General features: G+C 38.9%; 1 protein-coding gene across 3 annotated transcripts in view; it reads left to right on the top strand.

Moving 5' to 3' along the window:
• The window catches only part of LOC133618464 (guanine nucleotide exchange factor VAV3-like), a 150,524-nt gene that overhangs the window by 102,882 nt on the left and 26,010 nt on the right, over positions 1 to 21,632 (top strand). For all 3 annotated transcript variants that reach the window (XM_061978845.1, XM_061978843.1, XM_061978842.1), the window contains exons 22-25: positions 2,050 to 2,115; positions 2,361 to 2,395; positions 5,381 to 5,497; positions 19,246 to 19,333. In XM_061978845.1, coding sequence (XP_061834829.1) covers positions 2,050 to 2,115; positions 2,361 to 2,395; positions 5,381 to 5,497; positions 19,246 to 19,333 — 306 coding nt within the window. The remainder of the gene's footprint in view (positions 1 to 2,049; positions 2,116 to 2,360; positions 2,396 to 5,380; positions 5,498 to 19,245; positions 19,334 to 21,632) is intronic.

Genomic DNA, 21,632 nt, shown 5'->3' with positions numbered 1-21,632 from the left:
CAAAACATGATCACACAGACATGACAGCAACTCAATGGAACGCAGACCATCTCCGAGGTTATCAAGTGTCAAAAATGAGAAAACTTTGGTCCAGTTTGACAGATGTTAACCACTGTATAATGAAAGTGAATACAACAAAATGAAGTAAAACTAAGGGTGTAACGGTACACAAAAATTTCGGTTCGGAACGTACCTCGGTTTAGAGCAGTGGTTCTTAACCTGGGTTCGATGGAACCCTAGGGGTTCGGTGAGTCGGGCTCAGGGCTTCGGCAGAGGTCAAGACACACCCGACTCATCGTGTAAATAAAAACTTCTCCCTATCGGCGTATTACGGATACGGCAACAGCAGAAGTCAGACTGATTTGCAGGTGTGTAATTTGTTGTGAGTTTATGCACTGTGTTGGTTTTGTTCTTTGAACAAGGTGATGTTCATGCACGGTTCATTTTGTGCACCAGTAATAAAACATGGTAACACTTTAGTATGGGGAACATATTCACCATTATTTAGTTGCTTATTAACATGCAAATTAGTAACATATTGACTCTTAACTAGTCATTAAGTACTTATTAATGCCGTATTCGGCATGGCCTTATTGTAACCCTAACCCTCTAACCCTAACCCTAACCCTAACCAAATAACTCTAAATTAAGTCTTTGTTACTTAGAATATGTTCCCTAGTATCCAAAAAAACTCTAAATTAAGTCTTTGTTATTTAGAATATGTTCCTTAGTGTCCAAAAAACTCTAAATTAAGTCTTTGTTACTTAGAACAGTGTTTTTCAACCACTGTGCCACACGTGAGATATAGTCTGGTGTGCCTAATTTCACCTATTTGGGTTAAACATTTTTTTTGCAAACCAGTAATTATAGTCTGCAAATGGTGTGTTGTTGTTGAGTGTCGGTGCTGTCTAGATGTCGGCAGAGTAACCGTGTAATACTCTTCCATATCTGTAGGTGGCAGCTGGTAGCTAATTGCTTTGTAGATGTCGGAAACAGCGGGAGGCAGTGTGCAGGTAAAAAGGTGTCTTATGCTTAAACCAAAAATAAACAAAAGGTGAGTGCCCCTAAGAAAAGGCATTGAAGCTTAGGGAAGGCTATGCAGAACGAAACTAAAACTGAACTGGCTACAAAGTAAACAAAAACAGAATGCTGGACGACAGCAAAGACTTACTGTGGAGAAAAGACGGCGTCCACAATGTACATCCGAACATGACATGACAATCAACAATGTCCCCACAGAGAAGGATAAAAACAACTGAAATATTCTTGATTGCTAAAACAAAGTAGATGCGGGAAATATCGCTCAAAGGAAGACATGAAACTGCTACAGGAAAATAGCAAAAAAAGAGAAAAAGCCACCAAAATAGGAGTCTAAGACAAGAACTAAAACACTACACACAGGAAAACAGCAAAAAACTCCAAATAAGTCAGGGTGTGATGTGACAGGTGGTGACAGTACACCTACTTTGAGACAAGAGCTATAGTGAGGCATGCTTGGTTATGCTTTAAAGTCATATCCAACAATTGCGACAACGACTTTTTACTGTCAACTGAGTTTCATTTTTTAATGATTTCTGCATTTTTTCAATGAAAGAAATGTGCCTTGGCTCAAAAAAGGTTGAAAAACACTGGTCTAGAGTTTGTCTGCTAAGTAACCAACGCTGACTAAATCAATACCTTTCTCCCTTCTTGACTAGGTAATTAGCGCTCCAGATTGAAAAAAAAAAAAGCATGTTCGTAAATTTGCATATCTTTACATGCCCGCAAAACTACAATTGTTTGGTCTTGGAGCGGCGCTATTTGGGTATTCATTGGCGTGAACAAGATCCATTATTGAGGGCTAAACGAGGCCCTTGTTGTGATGCAGTCCAAATGTAACTGCCGGCAGAGTCGCATAATTAAGTTGGGGCTGCAAATTAGATGCGCCGCTTGTTGTGTGCTAATTGCCGAGGATTTATCTGCGCCTGTGTGGGAGGGGAAGGAGAGGCGAGGGAGGCGCGGTCGCTCCGAGACAAATTTAATGCGATTAACATCCAGTCGCCTTCGCAGGGCAAAATCCTGGCAAGCGGCAAGATTGGCTTCTTTCCAAGCGACGCTGTGAGGCCTTCCCCCTGTGTAAGTGTGCATATTTCTGCTGATCAATACGCCACATTAAGTGTGAACGCAATGCATTTAGCGGCTAATGGCTACTATTGATGTCTGAACCAAGAGATCTGCCTTTCCATTACATTTTTCTGCCTCTGTCGAGGTTTGGTTTTAGCTCCCAGAATGTGGCTTGAATATCGCATTACCAGTAATGACCTCTACCTTTCCAGTGCAATGAATAGCAAAAATAACTAGGTTTATTTTTTCTGTGCCAGCTCCCAAAGCCCGTGGATTACTCGGGACAGCTCTGGTAAGTGATGAAAAACAAAGGCGATAACAACTTGTTTTGTTCTTGTTTGTTTTCTCTCAGCAGTGAAAAGTTAAAGGGGAACATTATCACCAGACCTATGTAAGCGTCAATATATACCTTGATGTTGCAGAAAAAAGACCATATATTTTTTTAACCGATTTCCGAACTCTAAATGGGTGAATTGTGGCGAATTAAACGCCTTTCTAATATTCGCTCTCGGAGCATCGGGAAGCAATCCGCCATTTTCTCAAACACCGAGTCAAATCAGCTCTGTTATTTTCCGTTTTTTCGACTGTTTTCCGTACCTTGGAGACATCGTGCCTCGTCGGTGTGTTGTCGGAGGGTGTAACAACACGAACAGGGACGGATTCAAGTTGCACCAGTGGCCCAAAGATGCGAAAGTGGCAAGAAATTGGACGTTTGTTCCGCACACTTTACCGACGAAAGCTATGCTACGACAGAGATGGCAAGAATGTGTGGATATCCTGCGACACTCAAAGCAGATGCATTTCCAACGATAAAGTCAAAGAAATCGGCCGCCAGACCCCCATTGAATCTGCCAGAGTGTGTGAGCAATTCAGGGACAAAGGCCCTCGGTAGCACGGCAAGCAATGGTGGCAGTTTGTTCCCGCAGACGAGCGAGCTAAATCCCCTATCGACCCTAGCTTCCCTGGCCTGCTGACATCAACTCCAAAACTGGACAGATCAGCTTTCAGGAAAAGAGCGCGGATGAGGGTATGTCTACAGAATATATTAATTGATGAAAATTGGGCTGTCTGCACTCTCAAAGTGCATGTTGTTGCCAAATGTATTTCATATGCTGTAAACCTAGTTCATAGTTGTTAGTTTCCTTTAATGCCAAACAAACACATACCAATCGTTGGTTAGAAGGCGATCGCCGAATTCGTCCTCGCTTTCTCCCGTGTCGCTGGCTGTCGTGTCGTTTTCGTCGGTTTCGCTTGCATACGGTTCAAATCGATATGGCTCAATAGCTTCAGTTTCTTCTTCAATTTCGTTTTGGCTACCTGCCTCCACACTACAACCATCCGTTTCAATACATGCGTAATCTGTTGAATCGCTTAAGCCGCTGAAATCCGAGTCTGAATCCAGGCTAATGTCGCTATAGCTTGCTGTTCTATGCGCCATGTTTGTTTGTGTTGGCTTCACTATGTGACGTCACAGGAAAATGGACGGGTGGTTAAAATCAGGCACTTTGAAGCTTTTTTTAGGGATATTGTGTGATGGGTAAAATTTTGAAAAAAACTTTGAAAAATAAAATAAGCCGTTGGGAACTGATTTTTAATGGTTTTAACCATTCTGAAATTGTGATAATGTTCCCCTTTAAGTGCGTTTGTACAAACCCCGTTTCCATATGAGTTGGGAAATTGTGTTAGATGTAAATATAAACGGAATACAATGATTTGCAAATCATTTTCAACCCATATTCAGTTGAATATGCTACAAAGACAACATATTTGATGTTCAAACTGATAAACATTTTTTTTTTTTTGCAAATTATCATTAACTTTAGAATTTGATGCCAGCAACACGTGACAAAGAAGTTGGGAAAGGTGGCAATAAATACTGATAAAGTTGAGGAATGCTCATCAAACACTTACTTGGAACATCCCACAGGTGTGCAGGCTAATTGGGAACAGGTGGGTGCCATGATTGGGTATAAAAACAGCTTCCCAAAAAATGCTCAGTCTTTCACAAGAAAGGATGGGGCGAGGTACACCCCTTTGTCCACAACTGCGTGAGCAAATAGTCAAACAGTTTAAGAACAACGTTTCTCAAAGTGCAATTGCAAGAAATTTAGGGATTTCAACATCTACGGTCCATAATATCATCAAAAGGTTCAGAGAATCTGGAGAAATCACTCCACGTAAGCGGCATGGCCGGAAACCAACATTGAATAACCGTGACCTTCGATCCCTCAGACGGCACTGTATCAAAAACCGACATCAATCTCTAAAGGATATCACCACATGGGCTCAGAAACACTTCAGAAAACCACTGTCACTAAATACAGTTGGTCGCTACATCTGTAAGTGCAAGTTAAAGCTCTACTATGCAAAGCAAAAGTCATTTATCAACAACATCCAGAAACGCCACCGGCTTCTCTGGGCCCGAGATCATCTAAGATGGACTGAATGTAATGCAAAGTGGAAAAGTGTTCTGTGGTCTGACGAGTCCACATTTCAAATTGTTTTTGGAAATTTTCGACATCGTGTCATCCGGACCAAAGGGGAAGCGAACCATCCAGACTGTTATCGACGCAAAGTTGAAAAGCCAGCATCTGTGATGGTATGGGGGTGCATTAGTGCCCAAGACATGGGTAACTTACACATCTGTGAAGGCACCATTAATGCTGAAAGGTACATACAGGTTTTGGAACAACATATGTTGCCATCTAAGCAACGTTACCATGGACGCCCCTGCTTATTTCAGCAAGACAACGCCAAGCCACATTCAGCACGTGTTACAACAGCGAGGCTTCGTATAAAAAGAGTGCGGGTACTTTCCTGGCCTGCCTGCAGTCCAGACCTGTCTCCCATCGAAAATGTGTGGCGCATTATGAAGCGTAAAATACGACAGCGGAGACCCCGGACTGTTGAACGACTGAAGCTCTACATAAAACAAGAATGGGAAAGAATTCCACTTTTAAAGCTTCAACAATTAGTTTCCTCAGTTCCCAATCGTTTATTGAGTGTTGTTAAAAGGAAAGGCAATGTAACACAGTGGTGAACATGCCCTTTCCCAACTACATTGGCACGTGTTGCAGCCATGAAATTCTAAGTTAATTATTATTTGGAAAAAAAAAAAAGTTTTTGAGTTTGAACATCAAATATGTTGTCTTTGTAGCATATTCAATTGAATATGGGTTGAAAATGGTTTGCAAATCATTGTATTCCGTTTATATTTACATCTAACACAATTTCCCAACTCATATGAAAACGGGGTTTGTATTTACGGGTGGTTCAGGTTTGCAGGGCCGATGGAGAGGTACCAGGCCGAGGTAGAGCTTCAGGACCAAGGAAACAGCACCTATCTGGTTCGGCACAGGAGTAAAGAGTGCACAGAGTACGCCATTAGTATAAAGTAAGTCATTGCATAGTTTAGGCTACTGAAGTCGTTTAACCAGTTCTGAAATTTATACTGTTTTTCAGGCTTATTTATTCCCAAACTTCCTTTTAGGATACTTTCTTGATTAAAGTCTACGGATGTTCTAATTCATCCAAGTCATTGTGTTCTCGGGCATTCTGATTGATTGATTGATTGAGACTTTTATTAGTAGATTGCACAGTACAGTACATATTTCATACAATTGACCACTAAATGGTAACACCCCAATAAGTTTTCAATTTGTTTAAGTCGGGGTCCATGTTAATCAATTCATGGTACAAATATATACTTTCAGCATAATACAGTCATCACACAAGTTAATCATCAGAGTATATGCATTGAATTATTTACAATATTCACAATCCGGAGGGTAGGATGTGGAGGGGGGGTTAGGTTTGGTTGATTCAGCACTTCAGTCATCAACAATTATATCATCTGAGAAATGAACATTGAAACAGTGTAGGTCTGACTTGGTAGGATATGTACAGTGAGCAGTGAACATAGTGAGCTCAGAAAGCATAAGAACAAGCATATACATTTGATTATTTACAATCCGGGGAGGTGGGATGTGGTGGGGGAGGGTGTTAGGCTAGAGTTTTAGTTGCCTGGAGGTGTTGTTTTAGTCCGGTTTTGAAGGAGGATAGAGATGCATTTTTTAAACACCTGTTGGGAGTGCATTCCATATTAATGTGGCATAGAAGGAGAATGAGTTAAGACCTTTGTAAGACCATTCACTCGATCGCAGTTCGACTGGTCAGTTTGTCTTGCCTTTCGCCGAGCAGTTCATGCTCATAGATTTAGATTGGTCAGATCTAGTCTAGTTTCTTTATTAAACTTCCTGGATAGATCCGTGGTGGAAAGATCTGTTGTAGATAGGTCATTGTAGGATTGGATTTCTTGGATGGATCCATATTTGACCTGCAGATTGGATAAAGTTCAACTAAATTGGAAGGATCTGCTTTTATCTGAACTGGCTTAATGGATCAGTGATCAGAGTTGGACTGATCTTCCAGGAAGTACCAGGATTGGATTGGATTTCTAGAATGGATCCACATATGACTAATGCTCGTTCTTGATTTGACTTACAGGCTGGGTCCAGTTTCTTCTAGGATTTGGTTTTGACTGCCAAAATAGATTGGATTTTCTAGATTTTACTTGCAGGTTGTATCCAGATTTAAACAGTCTCCCATTGATATGTTTAATAGGGATCTGGCATTAATCTGTTCTTCCTTGATCTTTGTGGAGCCATTACCGTTTGATTGGACATTCTAGATTGGAACAGGGTTTGATTCAATCTTCTGAATCCATTCTCAATTGGATTTTCTGGATGTGTTCAATCTTGACTGAACTTCCTGGTTAAATCTGGTCTTAATTGGACTTTCTGTTTGACTGGAAGATCATGATTTGGTAGTTCTGTAGGACTTTGAATAGACGAAGAAGCAACGATGTCAGTAAGAATGTTAATCACATTGAGAACACTTCAAATATTCTTTATTCTTCTTCTTATTAGTGATTTCAGCTCGAGTCAACCATAACAGCTAAATCGCAAAGCATTTCCCATATTGTTCTGCACAGTGTGAAGGATTGAGGGGGTTTCTATGTAGTACATTATGGTAGAAAGCTAGTGTAGATAATTGATTCAGCAGGCAAACAATTCATTAGTCAAGGTTAGCACATTATGCTGCACTGCTTCACTCTTTACGTGGTGCTCAGCCCTAGATGCTATTATGCAAAACACAATAGAGATGAACTGCCTGCTGCTTGAGGTGCTCATAGAAAAATCAGTGGATTACACACAAAAGGTTTTAATTTCCCACCGACTGTTTGTGTCTTTTTCTTTGGGCTTTGCATACTGATGATGCACGCGCTCCTCTCTGACAAAACATTTATTTTATTTCACACAATTCTGCACCCTGAGCACTTGGTATTATTCTTTGTTTGTTTTATTTATTTAAAGCGTGACTTTTTTTTTTGTTGAAAGAAAGCACTTCATGATCCTTCGTTTTTGGTAATTATAAGTGTGAGTCACAAATAACGACATTATGTTATGTTACACTGCAAAAACTGAAATCTACCGTAAGTAAGATGAAATATCTCAAATAAGGGTGATATTTGCTTATTTTCTGTCTGATAAGATAATTCTTCTCACTAAGCAGATTTTATGTTAAGAGTGTTTTACTTGTTTTAAGGGTTTTGGTCCTAAATGATCTCAGTAAGATATTACAGCTTGTTGCTGAGATTTGATGAGCTATATTGAGTAAAACATGCTTGAAACTAGAATATCAACTGTTGCAAAGCTGTGTCATCAACATAATGGCACTAGCATTTACTTAATTTAAGAACATTTTTCAACATATAGAGCAAAAAGGTCTCTTTTTTTATACCGAGAAAAGTGCACTTGTTATTAGTGAGAATATACTTATTTTAAGGTATTTGTGGGTTCATTGAGGTTAGCTAATTTTACTTGTTTTGGAAAGTCTTGACAAGCTGAATGTTCTTGTTCTATTGGCAGATAATTTTGCTTAGTTCAAATAAAATACCCCTAATTTTTTTCTTCTTCTTCTTTTTGAACACTGACTTTTTGCAGTGTAGCTATTTGTTAAGTCATTTTTTTTTTTTTTTTGTATTTTCACTATTTTCAATTAAAATAATTATATTTGTTATTTATCCAGCATACGGTAATGAAACTATTAACCAAAACATCAAATGTAGAAAAATATGAAATAATACATGGTAAAAACAAGTAATATAATGTAAAAATATAATAATTAATGTGAAAATATAATAATTAATGTAAAAATATAATAATTAATGTAAAAATATAATATTTACAAAAAATATAATTTACTAAAATACAATAGTATAATAATCTCAGTGTTTAGCTAATGATTGACAACCAATCATTTAAATTTAATTATAACCCTTTACCGTATTTTTCAGAGTATAAATCGCTCCGGAGTATAAGTCGCACCGGCCGAAAATGCATAATAAAGAAGGAAAAAAACAAATATAAGTCAACTGTTGCAAAGCTGTGTCATCAACACTCACAAGTATAAAACTACTTTTTTAAAGTAATCATTTCTTATTTCAAGCATGAAAAAAAAATCATGACTTTGACACAATTGTGTCTCATAATTAAAACAAATGTCAGCCAAATGGACTTTGCTGTTTTATTTTCAATGAAACAATAGAAAATAGGTACTCATATAGTAGTACAGTTGGCACAGTACAGTAAACTGACAGTTAATATTTAAACATTTCTAACAATTTTGAACAGAAATAGTTCATGCACATTCAGATAAATTCCTCAAAATTACATTTAAAAAAATTTTGGCCGGGGGCCGGGCTGTATATATGCACACTAATTGACTGAAAGAGCACGCACTTGGCGCGATGATGTCATGTTATCCATGGAAAAATGCATTTTTAGACAATATGATTTGCCTGAGCGGCTAGGAGACCCCGAGAGTAACAAGCGGTTGCCTTGTTGCCTTTGCATTAAGAACAATAAATTAGTTTTTAGTATAAGTTTGCTGGTTTCAAGAAATGTAATATCATTATGTCAAGATAATGGCACTAGCATTTACTTCATTTAAGAATATTTTTCAATATATTGAGCAAAAAGGTCTTTTTTTTCTACCAAGAAAAGTGTACTTATTTTAAGCTATTTTTGGGTTCATTGAGGTTAGCTAATTTTACTTGTTTTGGAAAGTCTTGACAAGCCAAATTTTCTTGTTCTATTGGCAGATAGTTTTGCTTAGTTCAAATAAAATACCCCTCATTTTTTCTTGTTTTTGAACACTGACTTTTTGCAGTATACTCTATATAACACACTGCAAAAAGTCAGTGTTCAAAAACAAGGAAAAAAAAATACAAAAATTAGGGGAATTTTATTTGAACTAAGCAAAATTATCTGCCAATAAAACAAGAAAATTTGGCTTTTCAAGACTTTCCAAAACAAGTAAAATTATCTAACCTCAATGAACCCAAAAATACCTTAAAATAAGTATATTCTCTCTTTTCTTGGTAGAAAAAAAAGGAGACCTTTTTGCTCAATATGTTGAAAATATTCTTAAATTAAATCTTGACATAATGATATGCGCTCGGCATCATGATTTTTTTTTTCATGCTTTAAGTAAGAAATGATTACTTTAAAAAAGTAGTTTTATACTTGTGAGTGTTGATGACACAGCTGATATTCTAGTTTCAAGCATGTTTTACTCAATATAGGTCATCAAATCTCAGCAACAAGCTGTAATATCTTACTGAGATCATTTAGGACCAAAACACTTAAAACAAGTAAAACACTCTAACATAAAATCTGCTTAGTGAGAAGATTTCAGTTTTTGCAGTGGAGTGAAGGAGAGTTTGCCATAAGAAACAATGTAAACGTGAACAATTGGTTCTAGCCTCGAACAAAGTCCCTGTTTTAGTAAAAGAATGCACACTTGAAGGCACAATAGTGTGCATCAAACAAACATATCAATGGGGTAATGCAGGGGTGCTCACACTTTTTCTGCAGGCGAGCTACTTTTCAATTGATCAAGTCGTGGGAATCTACCTCATTCATATATATAATTTATATTTACTTATTTATGAAATATATGTTTTATGTATACTATTTTTTATTTGCAGGTGAAATGGATGAAATTAGTTTATTTCGGTCATATAATCAACCATCAACCATTTTGTGTGATCAGTTTAACAGTACAGATTATACATATTTAACAATCATACACATTTACACACAAAAAGAAAAGAAAAAGAATGACCGAAAAAGGAATAAGCTGAAGCCAAAGCTTATATTTGCCTATCCTATACCTTCACTGAAAATACGATTACCTGGAACATCAACGTTCAAAAAATCAATGTCGTGCCTTTTTTAATCCAGCAGATGGGGCCATTATAAAACACCAACACAGTATCACGGTGCAGTGTAAATACAGCCATGCAGGCGTCATTTACCCATCAATAGTTGTTCGGAAGTGCTGGCTGTCCAAAGTCGGGACCCGGGGTGGACCGCTCGTCTGTGCATCGGTTGGGGACGTTTCTGCGCTGCTGACCTGTCTCCGCTCGGGATGGTCTCCTGCTGGCCCCACTATGGACTGGACTCTCACTATTATGTTAAAGTTAAGTTAAAGTTAAAGTACCAATGATTGTCACACACACACTAGGTGTGGCGAAATTACTCTCTGCATTTGACCCATCACCCTTGATCACCCCCTGGGTGGTGAGGGGAGCAGTGGGCTGCAGCGGTGGCCGCGCCCGGGAATAATTTTTGGTGATTTAACCCCCCAATTCCAATCCACTATGGACTGGACTCTCACTATTATGTTAGATCCACTATGGACTGGACTCTCACACTATTATGTTAGATCCACTATGGACTGGACTCTCACTATTATGTTAGATCCACTATGGACTTGACTCTCACTATTATGTTAGATCCACTATGGACCGGACTCTCACTATTATGTTACATCCACTATGGACTGGACTCTCACTATTATGTTAGATCCACTATGGACTGGACTCTCACACTATTATGTTAGATCCACTATGGACTGGACTCTCACTATTATGTCAGATCGACAATGGACTGGACTCTCACACTATTATGTTAGATCCACTATGGACTTGACTCTCACTATTATGTTAGATCCACTATGGACTTGACTCTCACTATTATGTTGGATCCACTATGGACTGGACTCTCACACTATTATGTTATATCCACTATGTACTGGACTCTCACACTATTATGTTAAATCCACTATGGACTGGACTCTCACTATTATGTTAGATCCACTATGGACTGGACTCTCACTATTATGTTAGATCCACTATGGACTTGACTCTCACTATTATGTTGGATCCACTATGGACTTGACTCTCACTATTATGTTAGATCCACTATGGACTTGACTCTCACTATTATGTTGGATCCACTATGGACTGGACTCTCACTATTATGTTAGATCCACTATGGACTGGACTCTCACACTATTATGTTAGATCCACTATAGACTGGACTCTCACAATATTATGTTAGATCCACTATGGACTGGACTCTCACACTACCATGTTAGATCCACTATGGACTGGACTCTCACACTATTATGTTAGATCCACTATGGACTGGACTCTCTCACTATTATGTTAGATCCACTATGGACTGGACTCTCTCACTATTATGTTAGATCCACTATGGACTGGACTCTCACACTATTATGTTGGATCCACTATGGACTGGACTCTCACACTATTATGTTAGATCCACTATGGACTGGACTCTCACACTATTATGTTGATCCACTATGGACTAGACTCTCACTATTATGTTAGATCCACTACGGACTGGACTCTCACACTATTATGTTGATCCGCTATGGACTAGACTCTCACTATTATGTTAAATCCACTATGGACTGGACTCTCACTATTATGTTAGATCCACTATGGACTGGACTCTCATTATTATGTTAGATCCACTATGGACTGGACTCTCACACTATTATGCTAGATCCACTATGGACTGGACTCTCACTATTATGTTAGATTCACTATGGACTGGACTCTCACTATTATGTTAGATCCACTATGGACTGGACTCTCACACTATTATGCTATATCCACTATAGACTGGACTCTCACACTATTATGCTAGATCCACTATGGACTGGACTCTCACAATATTATGCTAGATCCCCTATGGACTGGACTCACACACTATTATGCTAGATATGCTATGGACTGGACTCTCACACTATTATGTTAGATCCACTATGGACTGGACTCTCACACTATTATATTAGATCCACTATGGACTGGACTCTCACAATATTATGCTAGATCCACTATGGACTGGACTCGAGCACTATTATGTTAGATCCACTATGGACTGGACTCTCACTATTATGTTAGATCCACTATGGACTGGACTCTCACACTATTATGTTTGATCCACTATGGACTGGACTCTCACACTATTATGTTAGATCCACTATGGACTGGACTCTCACTATTATGTTAGATCCACTATGGACTGGACTCTCACACTATTATGTTTGATCCACTATGGACTGGACTCTCACAATATTATGCTAGATCCACTCGACGTCCATTGCACTGGTCGCCCAGGTGGGGTCCCCTCCAAGGTTTCTCACTGTCCCATTGGGTTGAGTTTTTCCTTGCCCTAATGTGGGATCTGAGCCGAGGATGTTGTTGTGGCTTGTGCAGCCCTTTGAGACACTTGTGATTTAGGGCTATATAAGTAAACATTGATTGATTGATTGATGGCTCTAAAACACACCCTCGTGTAAACAAATAGCCAATATACGGTTTTTGTTAAATGGTGCCCATACATGCACATATACATACATCTGCAGGTTTCATTATTTAGGACTCACTCCAACTAAGACCAATTCAAAGAATTTAAATAAGATCCCTCATGATGGTCATCAGGAATGGCCCTTTTGCAATAACTAGTCTTCACAAGGAGAGCTCCCTCTAATCGAGTGGAGCCGTGGAGTGGTCAGGTTTGTGTCGTGAGTGATACGCCCGAGAGGGACAAGGAGGGCGGACCCAAACGTGTCTCATCTGTCTTTATGTGTTATGCAGCACATAACTCAGTCGGCATCAATAATAGATCCTGCAGCATGTATTCATAATGTATCAGTGAATTGGCAAATCTGCACCGGGGAGATTTACAACCCATTCAACAAGCCGGAGACCTTACAATGCACAGAATGGAACACTTTGCTTTGTTCCGTTCCAAGGTTAGCCGCCATCACATTCCAACGCCTGGGAACGTCCTCACTTGTCGTCAAGGTGCCGCGGCAGAACAACGCAAGGGCTTTGTTCCTTTTCGCGTGAAGTTCATCGATAAATATTTATCGCAGGCAAATAAAATCACAAATCTGCTACACTCCGTCACTTCGTCTTTAAACCTATACTGGTTGACTTTATGACCACTCCTCTTGACAAAATTGGTGCAGTTCAGCTAAATGTGTTGGTTTTCTGACATGGACTTGTTTCTTCAGCATTGTCCACACGTTTAAGTCAGGACTTTGGGAAGGCCATTCTAAAACCTTCATTCTAGCCTGATTTAGCCATTCCTTTACCACTTTTGATGTGTGTTTAGAGGTCATTGTCCTGTTGGAACACCCAACTGCGCCCAAGACCCAACCTCCAGGCTGATGATTTTAGGTTGTCCTGAAGAATTTGGAGGTAATCCTCCTTTTTCATTGTCCCATTTACTCTCTGTAAAGCACCAGTTCCATTGGCAGCAAAACAGGCCCAGAGCATAATACTACCACCACTATGATTGACGGTATGAAAGGTGTTCCTGGGATTAAAGGCCTCACCTTTTCTCCTCCAAACATATTGCTGGGTATTGTGGCCAAACAGCTCCATTTTTGTTTCATCTGACAAATATAAGACCTTCTGGAGGAAAGTTCTGTGGTCAGATGAAACACAAATGGAGCTGTTTGGCCACAATACCCAGCAATATGTCTGGAGGAGAAAAGGTGAGGCCTTTAATCCCAGGAACACCAGACCTACTGTCAAGCATGGTGGTGGAATATTAGGACAAGCTAAAATCATCAGCCCGGAGGTTGGGTCTTGGGCGCAGTTGGGTGTTCCTACAGGACAATGACCCCAAACACACGTCAAAAGTGGTAAAGGAATGGCTAAATCAGGCTAGAATTAAGGTTTTAGAATGGATTTAAATGTGTGGACAATGCTGAAGAAACAAGTCCATGTCGGAAAACCAACAAATTTAGCTGAAATGCACCAATTTTGTCAAGAGTAGTGGTCAAAAATTCAAGCATAAGCTTGTGGATGGCTACCAAAAGTGCTTTATTGCAGGTAAACTTGCCAAGGGACATGTAAGCAAATATTAACATTGCTGTATGTATACTTTTGACCCGGCACATAAAACTGGTTTTCGTGTTCATATTTTTCGACATCTGGAAGAGATTATTCGGATTGACATTATTTCTTATAGATACAATTGCTTGGGTTTGGTTTTCACAGGATCTTTGGAAAAAATAACGGGATTTCACTCTAACGTTTTTATTTCTTAATTTTTCTATTTTTTCTATTTCTTTTATGGCTTTTTTAATGACTGATATAAACTGCATATACACACACACACCAAAAAAAGAAATTAAAACGTCGCTGATGTCTTAAATCTCAGAATCTTTGGTTATTTTCCAAAGCCGTTCATGTTCCAAGGGTCTGATATATAGACGAATGCAGTAGGAGATATGAGTTGGATATTATTTTTCTTTTGTCAGAGTTTTGTCCTGGAGCTCGTTTTTTTATTTGCCTTTGGCATATTTTGATGATTGAATCAACTCAAGTGGTGGAAAATGGATGGTTGGATTTTTAATTAAATATATTATTGTATTTCACCCTAATTTGACCTGTTATCTGGATTATAACAGAAAGCTATGATTGTCAGGTTCAAACAGTGATGACATTTATTAAACAAGACAAGAAGCAAAGAATCAAACAGAGACAGAATTCAATTTGGACTCAAAATTTAGGAGAGTCGTCTTTACACTGTACCCTTGTACAGTAGCTTAGCACGCTCTGCCAAATAGATTGTATGTTTTACGATCGGGGCGCATGATGATGCGGGGTTTTGTTCTCCCAAGATGCAAAGGACGAATCCGGACAGGACTTGCAGGTAACACTTGATTTAATAATAAAACAACACAAAACAGGTACAAAACAGAAAACAAACCGACTGGAAAAGGTGCCAAGCGTACCGGAAGCTAAGGCTACAACTTAGCAAAGACTATGACACTTAGCAGGGGCTAGGAGACGAGCAAAAACTTACGTAGCAGTCGCGTGACGCAAATAAACAAACCAGGCAGGCTTAAATAATGTCAGTGATTACAACGGGTGCGCGTCAGAAACACAAGCGGCAGGTGGAATTAATATGTAACTATGGTAACCAACTCAAAGGTGCACAGACAGGAACAAAATGAGTCCAAGACTAACAGAAAACACACGTGACCCGAAAACCCAAACAGAAATATGAGCCGGGCAGCGGATCATAACAGTATGCCTCCTTCTTTTATTTTGTACCCACGGCTGTTTCCAAAGGACAAAAAGTTCACAGAAAAGGTAAACAATTCACAGAAAAGGTCAGTTCAAAAAGAAATCGTAAAATAGTTCAAAAAGGGGTCCATAAAATAGTTCAAAAAGCGTTCGTCTGGAAATTGGGCAGATCCTGTCATCTCTCCGCTTTGAAGTCCTTGGGCCAGAACAACATCCTTCTGTTGATTACCATACATGAGAGAAAAACAGAAAACACTTCATGTGGCTCTCCCGCTTACACGGTGGAGTTTTACGAACATTCTTCTTGGTAGGTTTCAAAGACAGCTTTTGTCTTCTTACTTGACAGAACTCAATGTAGCACAAAGTTTTCTGTCATACCTTCCATCAATTATTCTACCAATGATGTTGATTATAGATGCACATTTTGTTTTTCAAGCTGAAACCGATAACTTCTTGTTTTTCACTGACAACTGATAACTTATCTAAATCGTGCAAAGGTTTGTTTATTCCAGCAATTACGTTCACAAGGTGAAACTACAATATGACATCGGCTCATAACATGCAACTGAAAATATTTCAAGACTCTTTTTTTTTTTGGCCTGCTCTGTTGCTGGCCGGCCTGCCTGCGTGGGGCCGGTGGCCCTTTGTTTCCTGGGCACCGCGCCTGCTGTTCTGGGTTGAGCTATGTGGGTGGCTGGGGCCTTACTTTGGCTCCCGCACATGCTGTGAGACAAATATATTGTACATACAAACATATATATATATATATACAAAATCCAAAACCAGTGAAGTTGGCACGTTGTGTAAATGGTAAATAAAAACAGAATACAATGATTTGCAAATCATTTTCAACTTATATTCAATTGAATAGACTACAAAGACAAGATATTTAATGTTGTTTAGCAAATAATCATTAATTTAGAATTGAATGGCAGCAACACATTGCAAAAAAGTTAGCACAGGGGCATTTTTACCACTGTGGTCTGAAGGTGCCGGAATTATTTTGGCAAATGCGTTCCGGTTGCTGTACAATCAAAAAGTAAATACAGATTTTCAGAGCAATTTCATGAAGTGATGTGGGGGTGTTTAATGTTTAATGCTCTTTTGGCTCTTTTTTGTAATCAAAATCCTGTTTTTTATGGCATTGGCACAAAAAAACAAGAAAACAGGAAGTTGCATCATCATGGAATCAAACAGTGATCTTGTGTATCCGTTATATTTGTTATAAGTGTTCCTTGTAACCTCAAAAAGTACATGATTTCAACAAAAGTAAAATACTCTATTAATGTTTTACTTGTTTTATATTCATTATTCAGTGCAATACATTTTCACAACATGGTCACTACTGCCTAGTTTCTCTTGTGTTACATGGCCTTTCCTTTTAACAACACTCAGTAAACGTTTGGGAACTGAGGAGACCCATTTTTGAAGCTTTTCAGGTGGAATTATTTCCCATTCTTGCTTGATGTACAGCTTAAGTTGTTCAACAGTCTCTGTTGTGGTATTTTAGGCTTCATATTGAGCCACACATTTTCAATGGGGGACAGGTCTGGACTACAGGCAGGCCAGTCTAGTACCCGCACTCTTTTACTACGAAGCCACGCTGTTGTAACACGTGCAGAATGTGGCTTGGCATTGTCTTACTGAAATAAGCAGGGGCGTCCATGAAAAAGACGTTGCTTGGATGGCAACATATGTTGCCCCAAAACCTGTATGTACCTTTCAGCATTAATGGAGCCTTCACAGATGTGTAAGTTACCCATGTCTTGGGCACTAATACACCCCCATACCATCCAAATGCTGGCTTTTCAACTTTGCGCCTATAACAATCCGGATGCTTCTTCTCTTTGGTCCGGAGGACACGACGTCCACAGTTTCCAAAAACAATTTGAAACGTGGTCTCGTCAGACCACAGAACACTTTTCCACTTTGTATCAGTCCATCTTAGATGAACTCGGGCCCAGCAAATCCGGCGGCGTTTCTGGGTGTTGTTGATAAATGGCTTTCACTTTGCATTATACAGTTTTAACTTGCACTTACAGATGTAGCGCCAAACTGTAGTTACTGACAGTGGTTTTCTGAAGTGTTCCTGAGCCCATGTGGTGATATCCTTTACACACTGATGTCGGTTTTTGATGCAGTACCGCCTCAGGGGATCGAAGGTCACGGGCTTAGCTGCTTACGTGCAGTGATTTCTCCAGATTCCCTGAAACTTTTGATGATATTACGGACCGTAGATGGTGAAATCCCTAAATTCCTTGCAATAGCTGGTTGAGAAATGTTCTTAAACTGTTCGACAATTTGCTCACGCATTTGTTGACAAAGTGGTGACCCTCGCCCCATCCTTGTTTGTGAATGACTGAGCATTTCATGGAATCTACTTTTATACCCAATCATGGCACCCACCCGTTCCCAATTAGCCTGCACACCTGTGGGATGTTCCGAATAAGTGTTTGATGAGCATTCCTCAACTTTATCAGTCTTTTTTGCCAGCTTTTTTGAAACAGCCATCAAATTCCAAATTAGTTAATATTTGCAAAAAATAACAATGTTTACCAGTTCGAACGTTAAGTATCTTGTCTTTGCAGTCTATTCAATTGAATATAAGTTGAAAAGGATTTGCAAATCATGGTATTTTGTTTTTATTTATCATTTACACAATTTGACAACTTCACTGGTTTGGGGTTTTGTACAAACCTCTGCATCCTTGGTCGACAAAGTTTGGATAAAACTGTTAAATGTTATTTGAATGTTAGCGTTTTTAGGAAAAAAATTAAGAACAATGTTTTTAGCTTTCAATTGATTTTCTATCGACATCTGAGCAAGATTCTTGTTGATTTTGTGAGCAAGTTGTAGAAGTCATGTCTGCAAACCACTGAAACACGTTTACCGGTAATTACAGGTAAATATTTACTGTCCATGTTTTTTCCTATGTGAGCCAGTGTTTTTCACACTAGTGTGCCATGAGATACAGTCTGGTGTGCCGTGGGAGATTATCTAATTTCACCTATTTGGGTTTTGCAAACCAGTAATTATAGTCTGCAAATGATGTGTTGTTGTTGAGTGTCGGTGCTGTCTAGAGCTCGGCAGAGTAACCGTGTAATACTCTTCCATATCAGTAGGTGGCAGCCGGTAGCTAATTGCTTTGTAGATGTCGGAAACAGCGGGAGGCAGTGTGCAGGTAAAAAGGTGTCTAATGCTTAAACCAAAAATAAACAAAAGGTGAGTGCCCCTAAGAAAAGGCATTGAAGCTTAGGGAAGGCTATGCAGAACGAAACTGGCTACAAAGTAAACAAAAACAGAATGCTGGACGACAGCAAAGACTTACTGTGGAGCAACGGCGGTGACAGTACACCTTCTATGAGCTATAGTGATGCATGCTTGTTATGGTTTAAAGCAACTTTTTACTGTCAACTGAGTTTCGTTTTTTTTATGATTACTGCTGGTGGTGTGCCTCCGGATTTTTTCCACGCAAAAAATGTGCCTTGGCTCAAAAAAGGTTGAAAAACACTGATGTGAGTGACCCACCGGCAGGGAATCCGCCGTGTTTTGAGACAAGGTGGAGCCAGTGGTTAGACCTTCGTGACTTTCAACACGGGAGGTTGAAGCGTGTCTACTTGATTAGCAGCCCATGTCTTATTCATCTCGCTCAGGTTCAACGACAGAGTCAAGCACATTAAGATTCTGACCAAGGATGGCTGCTTCTACCTCGAAGAGAGTCGACTCTTCAAGACCGTGCTGGTAATGTCATGTCTGTGTAATCATGTTTTGTCTTAGTCATGTTTTGTTTAGTTATTGGACTTTTTAGTTTCTGGCTTTTCACTCCCTTGTCTTGTTTCCATGATTACCCATTAGTTTCACCTGTTCCACGTTTGGACTCATTGTGCACTCTTGTTTGTCACCATAGCAACCCATTAGTTTTCCCCTGTCACGTCACGCACCTGTTTCACGTTTTGAGTCACGCACCTGTTTTCGTTAATCATGTCTGTAGTATTTAAGTTCATTGTTTTTCAGTTTGTCTTTCTGGTGACATCCCCGCATTTATGCTTCTGCACACTGTCCACACCCTTATGATCCTTGCTGCTCTTTTTTTCATGCCGGTTCCATGCCAAGTAAGTTTTTGTTTATTAAGCCACAATTAGTGTTTTTTGTTGTTCATAGTTTCTGCCTTTGTGCAAGTATTTGTTTTCATAGCCAAGTCGTTTCTCCGCCACTGTGCGCGCTTTTCGTTTGTACTTTTTTTTTGTAGTTATAGTTTTTAAATAAATCATGTATTCCCCTTCACGCCACATATGGTCCAAATCTTTTGCACCTCGGGAGAACAAACCACGCCATAGTCCAAGTCGTGACAGGTAATGCTAGGGGGTGGAAAAAATGCTCTGTAAATTGAATCATGCACTAGTGCAAATGTTCTCATTTACCGTATTTTTCGGACTATAAGTTGCAGTTTTTTTCATAGTTTGGCCGAGGGTGCGACTTATACTCAGGAGCGACTTATGTGTGTAATTATTAACACATTACCGTAAAATATCAAATAATATTATTTATCTCATTCACGTAAGAGACTAGACGTATAAGATTTCATGGGATTTAGCGATTAGGAGTGACAGATTGTTTGGTAAACGTATAGCATGTTCTATATGTTATAGTTATTTGAATGACTCTTACCATAATATGTTACGTTAACATACCAGTTGGTTATTTATGCCTCATAAAACGTACACTTATTCAGCCTGTTGTGCACTATTCTTTATTTATTTTAAATTGCCTTTCAAATGTATATTCTTGGTGTTGGCTTTTATCAAATACATTTCCCCAAAAAATGCGACTTATACTCCAGTGCGATTTATATATGTTTTTTTCCTTCGTTATTATGCATTTTCAGCCGGTGCGACTTATACTCCGGAGCATGTCAGAGTTTGTTGGTGACGAACCCCAAGATGCAGAGATGACGGCAGGCATTGAGCGAGAAAACATGATTTAATTAAACACTATGGCAAAAAAAACAAACAAAAGGGTAACAACAAAAGGCGCGCACAAGGCGGAGAACAAACTTGGCTATGAACTAAAATAGCAAAAATGCTAACTGTGGACAAGAAACAAAAACACTTACTGTGACACGAAGGAACTATGACATGAGCATAGTGAACAAAAGTAGACAGAGCTACAACGACAAGTATTATGACAGGTAGTAGTGACAACAAGTACTAGCGACAATGACAATGACAATAATCCAGCAGTGACTGGAGGGTAGGGCAGGTATAAATAGCAGCTGGCTGATTGACACCAGGTGTGGCCAGGTGCCAATCAGCCACAGCTGAGGGGACACAGCACTCAGGGAGACAAACAGGAAACAGAACCAAAACAAGAGCGCTGACAGGAAATACTACACACAGAGGAAAAACTAAAACACAACCAAACTGTCAGGGGCAAGCCTGACAGAGCAACTTATACTCCGAAAAATACGGTAAAGGGTTATAATTAAATTTAAATGATTGGTTGTCAATCATTAGCTAAACACTGAGATTATTATACTATTGTATTTTAGTAAATTGTATTTTTTGTAAATATTATATTTTTACATTAATTATTATATGTTTACATTAATTATTATATTTTTACATTATATTGCTTGTTTTTAATAATGTATTATTTCATATTTTTCTACATTTGTTGTTTTTGTTAATAGTTTCATTACCGTGTGCTGGATAAATACAATGATTTTAATTGAAAATAGTGCAAATACAAAAAAGAAAAAAAAGGATTTAACAAATAGCTACACTGCAAAAAGTCAGTGTTCAAAAACAAGAAAAATAAAATAAAAATTAGGGGTATTTTATTTGAATTAAGCAAAATTATCTGCCAATAGAACAAGAAAATTCTTCTTGTCAAGACTTTCCAAAACAAGTCAAATTAGCTAACCTCAATGAACCCAAAAATACCCTAAAATAAGTATATTCTCACTAATAACAAGTGCACTTTTCTTGATAGAAAAAAAAAGACCTTTTTGCTCAATATGTTGAAAAATATTCTTAAATTA

The sequence above is a fragment of the Nerophis lumbriciformis genome, linkage group LG19 (genome assembly GCF_033978685.3).
Source record: "Nerophis lumbriciformis linkage group LG19, RoL_Nlum_v2.1, whole genome shotgun sequence".
Classification (NCBI taxonomy): Eukaryota; Metazoa; Chordata; class Actinopteri; order Syngnathiformes; family Syngnathidae; genus Nerophis; species Nerophis lumbriciformis.
This window is presented reverse-complemented; position numbering and strand designations above follow the sequence as displayed.